The 15,251-nt window shown below is 37.9% G+C and overlaps 1 protein-coding gene and 1 long non-coding RNA gene across 2 annotated transcripts; both read right to left on the bottom strand.

Annotated features, from left to right (window-relative positions):
* Positions 1-666: 666 nt before the first annotated feature.
* Positions 667-1,751, bottom strand: LOC131014972 (uncharacterized). The gene is made up of 3 exons (XR_009098406.1): positions 1,430-1,751; positions 1,118-1,308; positions 667-763 (listed from the first exon to the last, which is right to left on the bottom strand). It is a non-coding gene; the product is annotated as an uncharacterized LOC131014972 (long non-coding RNA).
* A 1,330-nt stretch (positions 1,752-3,081) lies between these two features.
* LOC131014971 (protein ACTIVITY OF BC1 COMPLEX KINASE 1, chloroplastic-like) lies at positions 3,082-14,972 on the bottom strand. The gene is given in 18 exon segments (XM_057943149.1): positions 3,082-3,294; positions 3,373-3,442; positions 3,516-3,663; positions 3,813-3,913; positions 4,061-4,132; positions 4,504-4,631; positions 5,092-5,211; positions 5,214-5,247; positions 5,249-5,287; positions 10,617-10,766; positions 10,768-10,797; positions 10,878-11,018; positions 11,427-11,591; positions 12,213-12,359; positions 12,436-12,525; positions 12,819-13,025; positions 13,540-14,074; positions 14,236-14,972. Coding segments are annotated over 17 exon segments (1,983 nt in total). The 5' UTR covers positions 13,816-14,074; positions 14,236-14,972; the 3' UTR covers positions 3,082-3,229.
* Between the last annotated feature and the right edge of the window lie 279 nt (positions 14,973-15,251).

Here is a 15,251-nt window from a genome sequence, read left to right as displayed (position 1 = left end):
CAAGCCAAGATCCCTAGAACCACATCAATGAATGAATCATACTACATCCTACAAGTGAGTCAACCTTCTAGCTGTTTAAGTGTCAAATCAAACAATGTGTACCCACTCAGAACAAAGTATCTTCTCCCAAATAGCAGCTATAATGAAATAAAATGCAGAGAGCCATACATTAACCATTTGAACGACATTATGGTAATGAGCATAATTTAATCATTTAGCAATTACAGTAATTGACAATGGAAATATGTATATAACAGGAGCATGGTGTCAGTGTAAAAGTATCCTATATTTGAAATTTGCATGATTATTTATCACAGCATAGTAAATGTGTATCACAAATTATGACTTCATGTAAATTAATTGAAATTTTACTACATATAACAATAGTCTAATGACCATAACTGTTTCTTTATGCAGATCCTAAGAAAAGAAATAAAGAAATTCCCAGCTTCAAATGTCATAAGATAATAATTTAAGAGTTAAATTTCATTAACACCTGCAATTATCTTTGACTTTTACAACAACGTCACATTGTTTAATGTCTTGTCATGTGTTTTTGTGAGATATGCAAAAAATCTACCATATTCTCATAATCGAGAGTGCAAACTGTAGCCAAGATTGGAAAGGTTAGGTCATGTAAACATATAAATTAAGTTGCAAAACCGTACCTTACTCAGGAGAGCATTCAGGTCCTGAGGATGTGATTTGGCAATTTCACCTATCTGCCTTGCTGCAGAAAACCTTGTAGCCTGGGTTGAACCCGCTTAGCATTTGTTAAGGAGAAATCATCATTCAACATACCCCCAGTTAACAAGAACTAACGGAATGACACGAAAGCATGCAAGAAGGGGGGAGTTGTCTTTTAGTTTATTGGTGAATGAGAGAGATCCTTGTCATACTTTAAAAATGAAAACTAAACATCCAAAACAGTTATGAGAATCCAGATTACTAATTGAGGAAAAAAGTTGAGCCAATAACACTCAACTAAAGATAATAACGGAACATATTACCACACAGAAACCAGGTGCTTAAATCCTATGTAAACTTCTGAACCTTCTGATTCATTGAATTACTGATTTCTACAATCCCCGAGTGAAGGAAGTCAAAATAAGGATACTATCTAACAAAGTGAGCAGCCGATGAAGCCGCGACGACTGCTGAGCCATTCTCCAAAATCTTTACCAAATTCCACTCAGTTTGATGCCCTCCTACCTCTTGAAAGTAATTGGCGATCAGCAACTGCCATCAGAGATTGCTTCCCGATAATCGTCTCCTCTTGCATGCAACTGAGACCATCCCCAACAGATACTGCAAACGCGAAATGCGGCGAATATAAATCAATCCAACCGAACTCCAAACGCGAATTTGCGTTTGCATTGTAGTAGAACGCATTTCGCTTTTCAAATTTGTGGAAATTGCAAATCGGTACCTTACGTTTTGTGTTGTTTCGCGGTGGCGGAGATGATGGGGACTGGAGCGGAACAATAATCGGCGTGAAATGAATGCAACGGCGCCAATGGAAGAAGAAGAACCAAGAAGATGCAGCGGCGTCAATAGATCTAGGGATTCTGCTCTCTCTTTTATACTCGAACATATGCATAAATTTGGATGAATGCATACCTAGAATCAGTCATGAGCAATAAATTCAGCTACAATTCCTAAAACTAATTATTTCGTGTGGGTGTAGAGTATGAGGAAGACGAGGGTTTCGATTTTGATAAACAGTGGATGACGCTCTTTTTATAAACATAAATTCAACAGCAGAAATTCCAAAATTTATAAAATTTTAATTTTATTTTTTTGACGTTGGTTATTTTGCGGTTCGAGAAATGGCCCGACCCGAATCAGGTGTTGACCGGTTTGGGTTTGGCCGACCCGTTTTAACTTTCGCGATTGTCTAGCGTCGTTTCTAGTAGTTTGGCTTAGCCTATACGTTATTGGTGCTAAAAGCCTAGAATGTGTACTACTCCAATTTAGATTTTAGTAAATCCCTATTTTGCATACTCGATCATTTTTCAGCCAAATTTTATATTGAAATAAACCTCTGAATTTTTAAGTATTTAATCCGTTGATTATTAAAACTATGTCAACTTAGATATATTCAAATGACGACGTTTACATTTCAAATTAACATCAAACTAAATGATGGCATAAATTAAAAAAAATTACGGAATAAAACAGGAAAAAAAGATAAGATTCAAGATCATAAGAAAAAAGAGAGAGAGAAGATACAGAGGCAAAACGAATTCAAGGAATCGATTAAATTTTTTTATTGTTACAAATTTGATTAGCTAATTTTGTATTGAAAGGAGACGGAATAAACATAGAATTTTTTTAGAGTTTTTAATTGTATAGCACTGTGAAATAATGTCGCTTTCATCAAACTATATAATATGACATTTTTTTTTATACGGTCGTATTCATGACATGTGAGCATATTTATATAATTGAACATATTTATGTCATGTCACCACATCGAAATACGACGAATATTATGTAATTTGTTCGTGTAATAGTGGAAAATGGTTATTCTTATACTTTTATGGATGTGACTACGATTTAACTAAATCAAAATATCTATATTTCAAAAATGACACTTTGGAAGAGTGTGTCCATGTGTCGTCGTAGACTACGTAAAATAAACGAAATTTGTGAATAATAATGTCATCTAAGTATTTTTATAGAGTTGAAGTTCATAACCTTATAGTATACTAGTACTTATTTCATAAATCGTATCAACTACACCTTATCTGTTAGGGTTAGTTGTCGTACATAGCATGAAAACAACATTCTTTTCCTTATATAACAAACTGCGTTAAATAACAAAAATTGCAAAAATTATAAATAATAATTGAAAAAAAAGGATGTATGCAGACAAGCAGTACTTTGATAAATTACAAAACAACATTCTTTTCCGTAATATAACAAACAGCGTTAAATAACAAAAATTGCAAAAAAAAATGCAGACAAGCAGTACTCTGATAAATTATTGTCACAGTACTTTGATAAATAAAGTAAAAATGGATGCATGCAGGAGGAACTGATAGACTTATAGTATAAAGCAGAGAACATCCATCAATATATCTAAATAGATCGACCACCTCATTTTACTATATATAGAAAATTGTTGGTTATATACAAATGTTAATTAAACTGATATACACTCCTGCAACTAAACGAAAACATTAGATTTTAGGCAGGAAGGAGCAGTACAGTACCAAAATCGAGCTCATCTGTCGGATAACACCGACGCGCTCCACGAGAGCATTACATCCCGAGCAACAGAAGGAAGATCTGCAGCATCCACGGTTCCATAAGTCAAAAATATATCAAGTCACCGGAGTTTCCATTCCATACACAACGAAGCCTTACCTTGAGCGACTTGCAGAGCTACTGAAGGTACATCAATCTGGTCCTCGAGCAGTCTGTACACATCTACGAGCTGAAAAAGCATGGTGCTGCTGTAAGATTTATGAGATCTTGCAAAGATATGTGACTTGTTAAACTTTACAAACCTCTTGAATATGAAGTTTGGAGTCTTCAGTAAGAGCAAGAAGAAGCTGTCTACGAATTCCTTCATCAAGCAGGAAGAGACGAGTTCCATCCTTGATGGTGTCTGTGAGGTCCAATTTCTTTTCAACTTGTTGCTGTCTAGACCTTTGCCTGTTATAGCAGATTGTTAAACTATATACATATAAACAGCCGAAGGAAGACATGTGCTCTTGGTTTGTTTTGGGGTTCGGAAAAGGATGTGTGGGATGTTCCGGCAAAAACATAAAGAGTGTAGTCTGCTACTGGAGGAAAGTACTAACGTGAATGCAGGGTTGCTGCTCATCTTTGCCACATTCTCCTTTGCTAGAACAATTAGGTTCTCAAGTCGTTTCCACTGGAAAACCCCATCTTTAAACAAAACCTGACATATCAAACGCAAGTGTCTAATACAAAATACCAGTGTTTCAGAGCATTTGAGCTGAAGAGAACCAATCCAAGCAAAAATTGCAATTACAAAATCTCAAAGGGACAGGAAACCATAGCGTGTATGAAGAAAGTTGAGAGATACCTGAATAAGACGTTCACGCAATGCAGGATTGGGATCTGTGAGGAGCCGTTTTGCCACGTAAGGATATGCGACCTGGTGCAAAGATCATCAGATGATGTATGATTAACACAACTATTTGGGAGATAGACAAAATTGATAGGCATGGTTGACATGAAAGCCAGATCTTTCACTCATCTGAAATCTAGAGTTAACATGAAAAGGATAAGAAAGTTGATTCTAAGAAATGATGCTTCCATTCACTAGCCATTTCTGAGGTATACTAATGAATCTTAACTCAATCAGTCACTGTTTGAGTAATATTAATAAGTGACCTTTTCTCCATTCAACTGTTTAATACACCAAGAGCTGAACACAAATTCCAATCAGAGATCTTCCACTAAGTCGGAAAAATCCATATAAGATACACAATATAAGTTAAGAGTAAACTGTGGGGAAAATATCACCTCTAAAAATTTGAAATCACGCTGTAGGGTGAAGCAAATTCCTTCTTGAGTCAATAAAGAGCGAATAACAAGAGAGAACCTCTCTGGAATGCGGATAGGATAATTGTAAACTAGCTGATTGAACTTGCCTGAAAGAAATCCAACAAATTCAGTATGAGACGAAAAAGAAGATAAGAAATTCAAAATAACAAATTGGTAAGAAGAGAAACGGAACATAGGACAGAAAATTGCAATAACTGCTAAAAAGGAACAGATAGAAAATAACGGTAATAAGCAGACATGTACATATAATACAATCAATTATGATTACAAGTATTAGATAGTTGTTGTAATTATATGTGCAATTTCGCTTATTTTTGTCCGGCCATTTTGCCGTCATATATATGACAAGTTTCTTTATGCATAAAAATTCATCATTAACTACTAAAAGACCAACACAATATTTCGAAACCATGACAGAGCTAAGGCAACTACAAAAAATGTGAAGAAGATGAGTTCATACCTACACCTTGAATCCACACTTGCAAAGAATTATGAGAAATGAAAGTTGAATAATTATCAAGCACAAAACAGAAAATGACTAAATACCTGTAACGCTTCTGAAATTAAAGTCAGAGCAGCCCTTTCCAACAGAATTTTGCCAGATGGCTTCCAAAGCTGGAACTATGGGGGAGACATCAGTTCCACTAGCTAGAAAACCAAGCCTGTAAAATCGTTGGCCATCTCAGCATAATCTTCATTTACAGGCATGGACAACAGCATCTATAAGGATTTGTTTATTTGTCTGCAGATGAATATCAAAAGAAGCCAGTTAATTTTTTGCTTTCAACAGTAATAAATGCAAGTGATTTACAGCAGCTAAGCTGAGAAAACTTTGCAATGGCCAAATCAGAAAACAAACACACACAGAGATTGAAGACATAGCAATAAAAACATAAGGATATTCTAATGACAAAAACTGGGAGGGTCCTTATTATAATTAAATAATAAAAACTATGAAAGAGTAGTTTTTTAGAAGGACTGGAATATTCAGCAATCTAATTAACATTTTCTCCTACCAAACGTAAACTCAGAGGACATGGGTAAGAAATTTGTGGAGGGCTTAATTAAGTTTCTGAACATATGCTTTCAAATTTTATCGCATCCTTGTCATTTCCATGTTGAAAGAGATAAAAAACATAAACAAAGAGAACTATACAAGATTATTATCAGGCCAAACAAGATAAGTATTATTAGCAGTCAATTTTATAGAGGTTAGGAAGCCATTTAGATTGAAAGCTGAATTTGCATCTGTTATGAATAGTAATAAGTATCACACATTGGTTTAGTGTTCCTAGTTGTGATAGTTCTCTTACATATAAATATGTACTCTTATCTCCAATATAAATAACACCTTCCTACTTCTTCTTCTTCAATATGTTTTATATCTTTATTCTCTACATGGTATCAGAGCATGTTAGATGCCTGATAATTTTTCTAACTGTACGTATTTATGAATAGTACTTTACATATTTAGAATAGTTTTTTTTTTTTTTCTCTATTCCTATAAGTATGCTCTGTGGTTGCAGCATTGTCTGATCTTCACATCAGAATTTTTTTTTTTTTCTTTGTTTTCCTTCATCTCTCCGCCGTCCTTCTCTCCGGCTGGCACTACTATTGCTGCTCGGGTCTCCCCGTCGCACAGCCTCCCTCTCTAGCTTTTGTTTCAGCCACCGTTGCTGTCTATTCTCTATATAGGGTTTCAGTTTTCTAATCCTTTTACATCATGTCTGATTCAAAATCCGCTGCCCTATGAACCCCATAAAATTGAATGGTTCCAATTATCTTCTCTGTCTCGTGCCTTTCTATTGTTCTTAGGCTCTCAGAAAAAAGAAACACATGTTCTAAGTGATCCAGTTGCTTCTACGGATCTCAAATATGATGCCTGTAGTGCCGACGATTGTGCTGTCATGACTTGGCTTTTGAATAGTCTTGAAGACTCTGTTAGTAAGAATATCATGTTCTTAGAAACTGCTAAGGACATGTGGGATACATTACGGCAGATGTATTCCAATGACAAGAACGTATCTCGTGTCTTCGAGTTATATGAGAAACTTTCTCTCATACTCAGTCTGGCCAATCAGTTAATGACTATTTCTCTACACTCAAAGGACTTGCTGATGAAATTCTTGTTTATCATCCACTATCCTGTTCTGTCACTCAGCGGGCCACACAGTGGGAAGAGTTCATGGTTGCCAAATTCTTATCAGGTTTGGATGCTGATCTCCGACCAGTTCGTGACAGCCTGTTATTAAGTGATAATGTTCCATCATTATCCAATGCCTTATCTCGTGTGTTGGCGGGTTTCCCGTACCGATGATGCTACTTCACCTAATTCTTCTGCCATGGCTGCTCGCGGTCAGAATTCTCATGTTAGTGCCTCTTTTTCGCCCTCCAGCCAGGCTATTCAGAATCAAAATTATGCTCACGGTCAAAGTTCTTACGGTGGTCGTGGTCGTGGCCGTAGTGGTGAACGAGGTCGTGGCCGAGGTCGCGGTTCTGATCGTTATTGTGAGTATTGCCACCGAACCAATCACACTTCTGAAAATTGTTGGAAAACCTTTGGCAAACCAGGTCGGGCTCATACAGTTGTTCCTGATCCTCAGTCTTCCTCCAGTGATGATACGGTCTCGCTCTCACGGCTCAATATGACAAACTGATCCAATCCATCAATTTGTCATCTGGTATTGCTCCATCTACTAGTGCAACCTCTCCTATAGTTGCTTCCGCAGGTGCGTTTGCAGTGTCTCATGGTAAGTCTGGTTGGTAGATTCTGGTGCCTCTGTCCATATCACTGGTACTAAATCTCTTTTGACATCTTTTACTCATTCATCCTTACCTTCTGTCCGTGTCGCTGATGGCACCTATTCTTCGGTGACGGGGAGTGGTGTTGTCCGTCCTACTCCTCAATTAACTCTTAACAATGTCATGTTTGCTTCTAAATTTCCCGTTAGCTTATTATCGGTTAGTCAACTTACCAAAACTCACAATTGCTCTGTCACTTTTTTTCCTACCTTTGTTACCTTTCAGGACCTGCAGACGAAGAAGACGATTGGTGGAGGACATGAGCGTGACGGGGTTTACTACTTGGATTCTGGTATTCCTGCACCTTCGCGTGCTCTCTCTGCCACCGTGACTCCATATCAGTGGCATTGTCGCCTTGGTCATCCGTCGCCGTCTAGTCTTCGCAGTTTAATTCCTACTTCGTCTGTTGAATTTCAATGTGAGTCTTGTGAGTTGGGCAAGCACCATCGCACATCTTTTCCTTTTAGAATTGATAAACGTAGTTCTTTTGCTTTTGAGCTTGTTCATTGTGATGTTTGGGGTCAGAGTCGAGTTGAGTCTAGAGGGGGTTTCAGATATTTTATGGTCTTGGTTGATGATTATTCGCGTATGACATGGGTGTATTTGCTCAAACAGAGAACTGGAGTCCCTGCTATACTAAACTCTTTTTATCATGAAATAAAAACTCAATATTCTGTCGATTTGCGTATTCTTCGCACTGATAATGCTCTTGAATTCACTCAAAAATCTATTTCATCTTTTTGTGATTCTCGTGGCATAATTCATCAAACTTCCTGCTCACATACTTCCCAACAAAATGGAGTTGCAGAACGAAAACACCGTCATATTTTGGATGTTGCTCGTACTCTTATGTCTCATATGCGGGTTCCTAAGTGGTTATGGGGGTGATGCTGTTCTTACGGCATGTTTTCTCATTAATAGAATGCCTTCTAGTGTGCTTCATGGAGATATTCCTTTTTCGTATCTTCATCCTGACAAACCTCTTTACCCTGTCCCTCCTCGCATTTTTGGGTGTGTTTGTTTTGTTCATGATCTAAGTCCTGGGTTAGATAAGTTATCTCCTCGTTCTATTAAGTGTATTTTTCTCGGGTATTCTAGAACACAGAAAGGGTATAGATGTCTTGACCCTCTTACCAAACGTCACTATGTCTGTGCCGATGTCACCTTCTTTGAATCTCTTCCATTTTTTCCTCATACTAGCACTACTTCTCAAAATAAGTTACATTCTGCTCCTTTGCCTATACCGGCGATAGTTTCTCCTCCTACTCAACCCTTACAAGTGTATACCCGTCGTCCTCGTCCCGCACCAGTTCCAGAGACTGTTGCTGAACCGGCCTCATGTTCTCCACCCGAGTTATCTTCTTCTGCAGATTCTGAGGATGACCAACCTGCTAACACAGATGACTTACCTATCGCTATACGCAAAGGTAAACGTACTTGTACCACTCGCCATCCAATGTCTAACTATGTCTCTTTTGCCTGTTTGAGTCTTTCTTTTCGGTCTTTTGCTCTTTCCCTTTTCTCTACAGTTATTCCAACTTCTTACCTTGAGGCACTCAAACATCCGCATTGGAAGGCTGCTATGGATGAGGAGATGTGTGCCCTTTTATCTCGTGGCACTTGGGTTCTAGCAACTGCTCCTGTTTCTGCTGTTATTGTTTCTTGTCGTTGGGTGTTCACTATCAAGTTTCTTGCTGATGGTACCATTGATCGGTACAAAGCCCGCCTTGTAGCAAAAGGTTTTACACAGACTTATGGTGTGGATTACTTTGAGACATTCTCTCCCACCGCTCGCTTGAACTCCATTCGCATCTTGTTCTCCTTGGCTGTTAATCTTTCTTGGCCTATGTATCAGCTTGATGTGAAGAATGCTTTTCTCTATGGCGATATATCTCCAACTGTTTATATGGAGCAACCTCCCGGGTATGTTGCTCAGGGGGAGGATTCTACTAAGGTGTGTTGTCTTAAGAAGGCTATTTATGGTCTTAAGCAAAGTCCGAAGGCATGGTTTGACAAGTTTAGTAGTGTTCTCAGCAAAATTGGGTTTAAGCAATGCAAGTCTGACCACTCTGTTTTTGTGCGCCATCAAGCCTCTGGAATTGTCATTCTCGTTGTCTATGTCGATGACATCCTTATATCTGGGAGTGATGTACAAGGAATTGCTGATACAAAGACATACTTGCAAGAACAATTCGTTATTAAGGATTTGGGACGTCCCAAGTACTTCTTGGGAATTGAAATTGCTCACAGCAAGTATGGAATTTCTCTGTCTCAGCAGAAGTATGCTACTGATTTACTTAAAGAAACCGGGTTGTTGGGAACGAAGCCGGTTGATACTCCTATGGATATTGACCCGAATGTCTGGGATGAGAGTGAAGATTTCTTGGAGGACAAAGCTAAGTACAGACGTCTTGTTGGGAAACTTATCTACTTGACAGTGACACGGCCTGATATTTCTTTTGCGGTTGGTTTGGTTAGTCGTTTCTTGGATAAGCCTAAACAAGTTCATTGGGAAGCTGCTATTCGAATTCTTCGATATATCAAGAAATCTCCGGGAAAAGGATTGTTCTTTAAAAAAAATGGTCATCTAAAAATTGAAGGGTACTCTGATGCTGATTATGCTGGCTCTAAAATTGATCGGAAATCGACATCTGGATACTGTACTTACTTGGGTGGAAATTTGATAACTTGGAGGAGCAAGAAACAACAAACAGTTGCTAGATCTTCAGCCGAGGCTGAGTATAGAGCTATGGCTCATACTGCAACTGAGATGATTGGTGTGAAGAATCTGCTTGGGGAATTAGGATTCACTTTCAATGAACCGTTACCCATGCACTGTGATAACCAAGCAGCTATTTACATTGCTAACAATCCAGTTTTTCATGAACGGACTAAACATATTGAGGTTGACTGCCATTTCATTCGTGAGTGTGTATTGAACCAAACTATTTCTACTCCGTTCACTTCTTCGTCAGATCAAATTGCTGATATCTTCACTAAACCGTTGGGAGGCAAGCGTTTCTCTGAGTTGTGTATCAAGCTGGATATGATTAACATATATGCTCCAGCTTGAGGGGGAGTGTTATGAATAGTAATAAGTATCCCACATTGGTTTAGTGTTCCTAGTTGTGATAGTTCTCTTACATATAAATATGTACTCTTATCTCCAATATAAATACACCTTCCTACTTCTTCTTCTTCAATATGTTTTATATCTTTATTCTCTACAGCATCAAATTAGATATTCAATATTGCTAAACTATTATCACCTGACTGAGGACAGCCACATTTCCAAAGTCAACATAAGCAATTCGTCCATCGCGCATGGCAAAGATATTTCCTGGGTGTGGATCTCCGTGAAATAGACCGAACTCTAACAACTGCCGCAGTGCAGCACTCACTCCAACAGTCAGAAAACCCATTTACATCAATTCCTTCATCCTTGATAGCCTGTCTCAAAGAAGTTTCATGGTTAAAGACACATGCCAAAAGCCTACTTCTGAGTTTTGATATCTGATTGATTTTAGTACCTGGGGGTCTGTGCATCGGATTCCATCAATCCACTCCATGACCAACACGCGTGGACCACAAAGTTGCTTATAAACACCAGGAATTTTAACTGTAGGGTCATCCTTAAAGTTCTCAAGGAAATCCTCAATATTACGGGCTTCCTAAGAAAAATTGCAGAAGATGTCTCATGATAACTGTTTATCCATATGATATGAATGCATTACAATTGAGAACTACCTTCCAGATAATAAGCAAGATGGGGGCAATTATAGAAGGAAAAAATAAGAGCTAGGAATAAGAAGCGTGCCAAAATATATGCCAAAACGAAGCATTAGAATTTATCTGCAAGGCATAAAAGTTGCTACAACAATTCTGTCATGAAAAAGTTTGAATATATCACATTAAACTTCCGGCAGATATGTGTGAATGACATATTTACAACATTGGAGATGTAGGCAGAGATTTGGATACACATGCAGAGATGCAAATGTGCGTGTGCGAGAGAGAGAGAGAGAGAGAGAGGGGGGGGGGGACTATGTCACTATGAAGGTAAGAGTAGATAATCATACCAAGGTATAATCAAGCTCCTCCAACAGCTTCTCACCAAATTCATCAACTATAAGCTCTGCATTACAACCCAGTTTTTGCAGGCTGATGCCGTTCAGGAATGATGCTAGAGTACGAAAAAGGAAAAGATCTCTATAAATGATGGGCTCTATCTCAGGCCTTTGCACCTACAAGAGCCAAGAACAAATTGATTTTTATGAGTTTGAGCATGAGAAAGCATTACCAAAAAAGTGAGGAGAATAGATTTACCAAAGAAGAACAAATAGCAACCAGAACAATGTTTTTCAAGTGATAAGCAAAGAAAGGGGATGCCCTAGTTAAATTCTAGAACAGATTGTCTGAGCAAATTAATTAAAACTTAAAAAGGATGGCAGATCACACAGACTTACATAAAAACTCATTTTTCACCATGCCTTAATATTTCCTTCAGTAACCAAGCACAAGTAAGTCACATAACTTTAGTCACTTGACTAAAATTCATCACATATTTATACAAGAAAAGGAAAAGATCAAGGGGAAGCTTCTAGATTGGCTGATAGACTTGATCGTCATCTCCGCTTATTCTCAACAAGTAACTCCAGGTACAAGAATGACATTTAGGTGCTTGAAGAAGTTTCCTGAATTACATCATTAACCAATCCAAATTTTGTGTATTTTTTTAGCATCGAAGCATAAGTGTGCTAAGAAAATATATCAGGACGTATTACTCCATAACACCAACAGAAGACGTAGAACCAACTACATGTAATATAAAACATAGAAGCAGAGAAATGAAAATCACTTGAAACCTTAATAGCAACATCCTCTCCAGATGATCGGAGAGTGGCTCGATAAACTTGGCCCAAGCTAGCCGCTGCAATTGTCTGTGACGAAATTTTGCTGAAAACCGCCTCAAGAGGTTGACCTAGCTCCTCCTCTATAATGTCAAAAGCTACCTACCAATGCCCTGATGATGGGTTGCTCAACGAAAAATAATATGAAAGTATTCATCACGAAAAGGACATTAAGTACCTGATTAGGAAAAGGGGGAACATCATCTTGAAGGATGCATAGTTCATTCATGTAATCCTCTCTAATAATATCAGGCCTATTAGCAAGCACCTTTTTTTTTAACAAAGAAACAGAGAAAATGAATGTCAAATGAAAAGATCAAAAACTTTTTTTAAATCATATCAATCCAAGATAGCTGGATTCAAGTCAGAGAATTTATTTATAAGAAAGGTTGTAAGGTCATTGAATTGCAAAAAGGAATGTGTTTTTCGGAATCATCATAAGTAAATTTTTACTCATAGATCACAGAAAAACTTTTAACAGTTTTCTTATACACTATGGTATGAATTATGATTATATTCTGCATAAAAAGAAAAGAATCTAGCCTAGAGAAAAAGAAACACCTGCCCAGCTTTGATGAAAGAAGGGCCCAAGTCACACAGGAGATTCCTCAGTTGGCGGGCACGGAAAGGAACAACTTCTTCATCTCGACCAACAAGAAAATCATACCACAAGGTAGACCAATAGAAGCCCAAATTCCACACTATTTCAACTCCTCGACCAATTAATGATAATATTGCACCTCTTGACTCCAGTACTTTGTTCCTCACCTACACAAGAACCAATTTAATTTACGAAAAAGAAACAATAGATAAAGAAGTATAACAACAGCAGTGATGGAAACCCCCATATTCAATACAGGAAAAGCCAAGACAAATTGCTTGAACTGCCTAACATCTAGTTTTGCTCTTCCAAAGCACAATACACCTAAATAATCAGTAGCACTTCTAACAAACACAAACACAAACCCTTTTAATAAAACCAACACTTCTATAAATAGCAATTCATTCAAAAAGATTTCTTAATGATTTTCGAAGTAGATATGTACTCAAACCCCGCTGCTCACCTCCAGTATTTTAAATCAAACAACACATGATCTTACACCAACAGTTCCAAGTATCAAGGCATGGCTACAAACCATATAGCTACAGCTTATGCATGTTTGATCACATACATTCATTCCCCAACGCATATGCCTCCAAGATAGACACATACAAACCACAAAAGGAAAAGAGAAATCTACAGTCATATATTAAAAAAATAAAGAAAAAAATAACTACGCACTGATTGAGGTGTGTACTTCCGGAAGGGAACACAAACACCACGTTCAATATCGAGCTGGTCCTGCGCGCTGTTACTGCTTGTGCCGAGGAGCTTATCGACTTGTACCAACGAATCGCTCTTCTGAGCTCGAACGGCCGCCCGCCTTCTGCTTCTATCTTTAGACGATGAAGACTTCCGGTTCAACTTCACATAATTCAGCTGGCTCTTTGAATAACCAATCGCCGGCGGCAGCAACGATGATGAAATGTGTGCACAATTTGAGCAGACCAACTCCATAATTAGCTCACTAGAGTTGGATCAAAATCAAAAGGTATACGTATGTGAGTCTGTATACCGAATGAATTTGTCAAATCCGAGTGGAATTTAAAGTTTGAGCTCAAAATTCATGCAAATGGTGTGGTAGTGATGAGTTGTTGTGATGCAGAAGACGTGCACGAAAATGGGGTGCAGAGGAGGAGGAGCTTCTTCCACGAGTTGTGCATTCTGGTTTGCAAGTTGTACATCGACTTTGTGGCGTACGGCGTGATTGGAAACACTAGGACCAGAATTATTCTTTCTATAATTAGATAATTAAGATAACTATCCATAAATTGAAATTGAAATCTATCGCAATTCCGCATGCGACCGTGTTCCCCGACCCGTTTTCAGACCCGGCACGAACCCGATTAAAAAATATAAATAGAGTTTTCTACTTACTTTTTACTTTTTCCTTCATTTTTCGTTTCAGTTTCTCTCTCTAGAGAGTTCTGTCGTCTCCCTCTACTCTTTCCTCTCCTTCCTATCATCGCTGACCAGCCCAAGCGCCGGACATCAAGGCCGCCTCTATCCTCCTTATCTCCAGCGATTTCGCCGGGGAAGAACAAGGCGACCCGCTCCTTCTCCTTTCTTCTCCGGTGATTTCGCCGTTTCTTCCAAACCTTAGATCCCCAAATTTGCCATCCCTCTCCTCGATTTCCAAAGATCTTCACGGTGACCGGGGCGGGTCTGATCCTGTCGAGGCCGGTGGAGTTCGGGGCGGGACTGATTATCTTGATTTTTACTGGTGCTTTTGGTTGTTTGTACTCTCGATTTTTTTTTTTTTTTTTTAAATTATCTTGATTCGGTATTTTGAGGTACATGAACAATTTCTTGTAGCCTCATTTACACCTCTGCTCATCTTCGAAACTAGTAATGGATAAGGTCTAATTTTTCTAATTGTGTATATTCTCTTATTTTAATTTGTTATATGTTGCGCCTTTCTAAGAGAGGGGCGTGATTAGGCTCCTGCTGCTGCAATTTTGATTTGGAGGAACACATATTGATTTCTTGATGGAGAATTGAATTAATTTGGATGATGAATAAGTATTCATCAGGATATGTAGCAATGAAGTAGAGCAATGTAGCTATAGTTTTTGGATATCGATTCTTGTAATTAAGTATCAAGCTAAAATAATTTATTTTTGCTCGAACTATTTCAGGACTACTCTCATGGTCGAATTTGAGGATCGAATTTGAGGGTCGAATTTGATGGTAGCTAGTGTTAATTTGGTCAAATAATCATTATTGTGATAAAAAAAATAACTATTCATATAAAGAAATATAATGTTTCAAAATTATTACATTTGTTTATGATAAATGTCGTTCATGAAAAGTTTTACTTTTAGTTATTTGATGAAATAATTATTCTAATAAGAAAAAGTAATTATTGATATGAATAAAATTATTGTTTATTT

The sequence above is a fragment of the Salvia miltiorrhiza genome, chromosome 3 (genome assembly GCF_028751815.1).
Source record: "Salvia miltiorrhiza cultivar Shanhuang (shh) chromosome 3, IMPLAD_Smil_shh, whole genome shotgun sequence".
In the NCBI taxonomy this organism is placed as follows: domain Eukaryota; kingdom Viridiplantae; phylum Streptophyta; class Magnoliopsida; order Lamiales; family Lamiaceae; genus Salvia; species Salvia miltiorrhiza.
The sequence above is the reverse complement of the archived record's forward strand: the minus strand, read 5'-3'. Positions and strand labels throughout refer to the sequence as shown.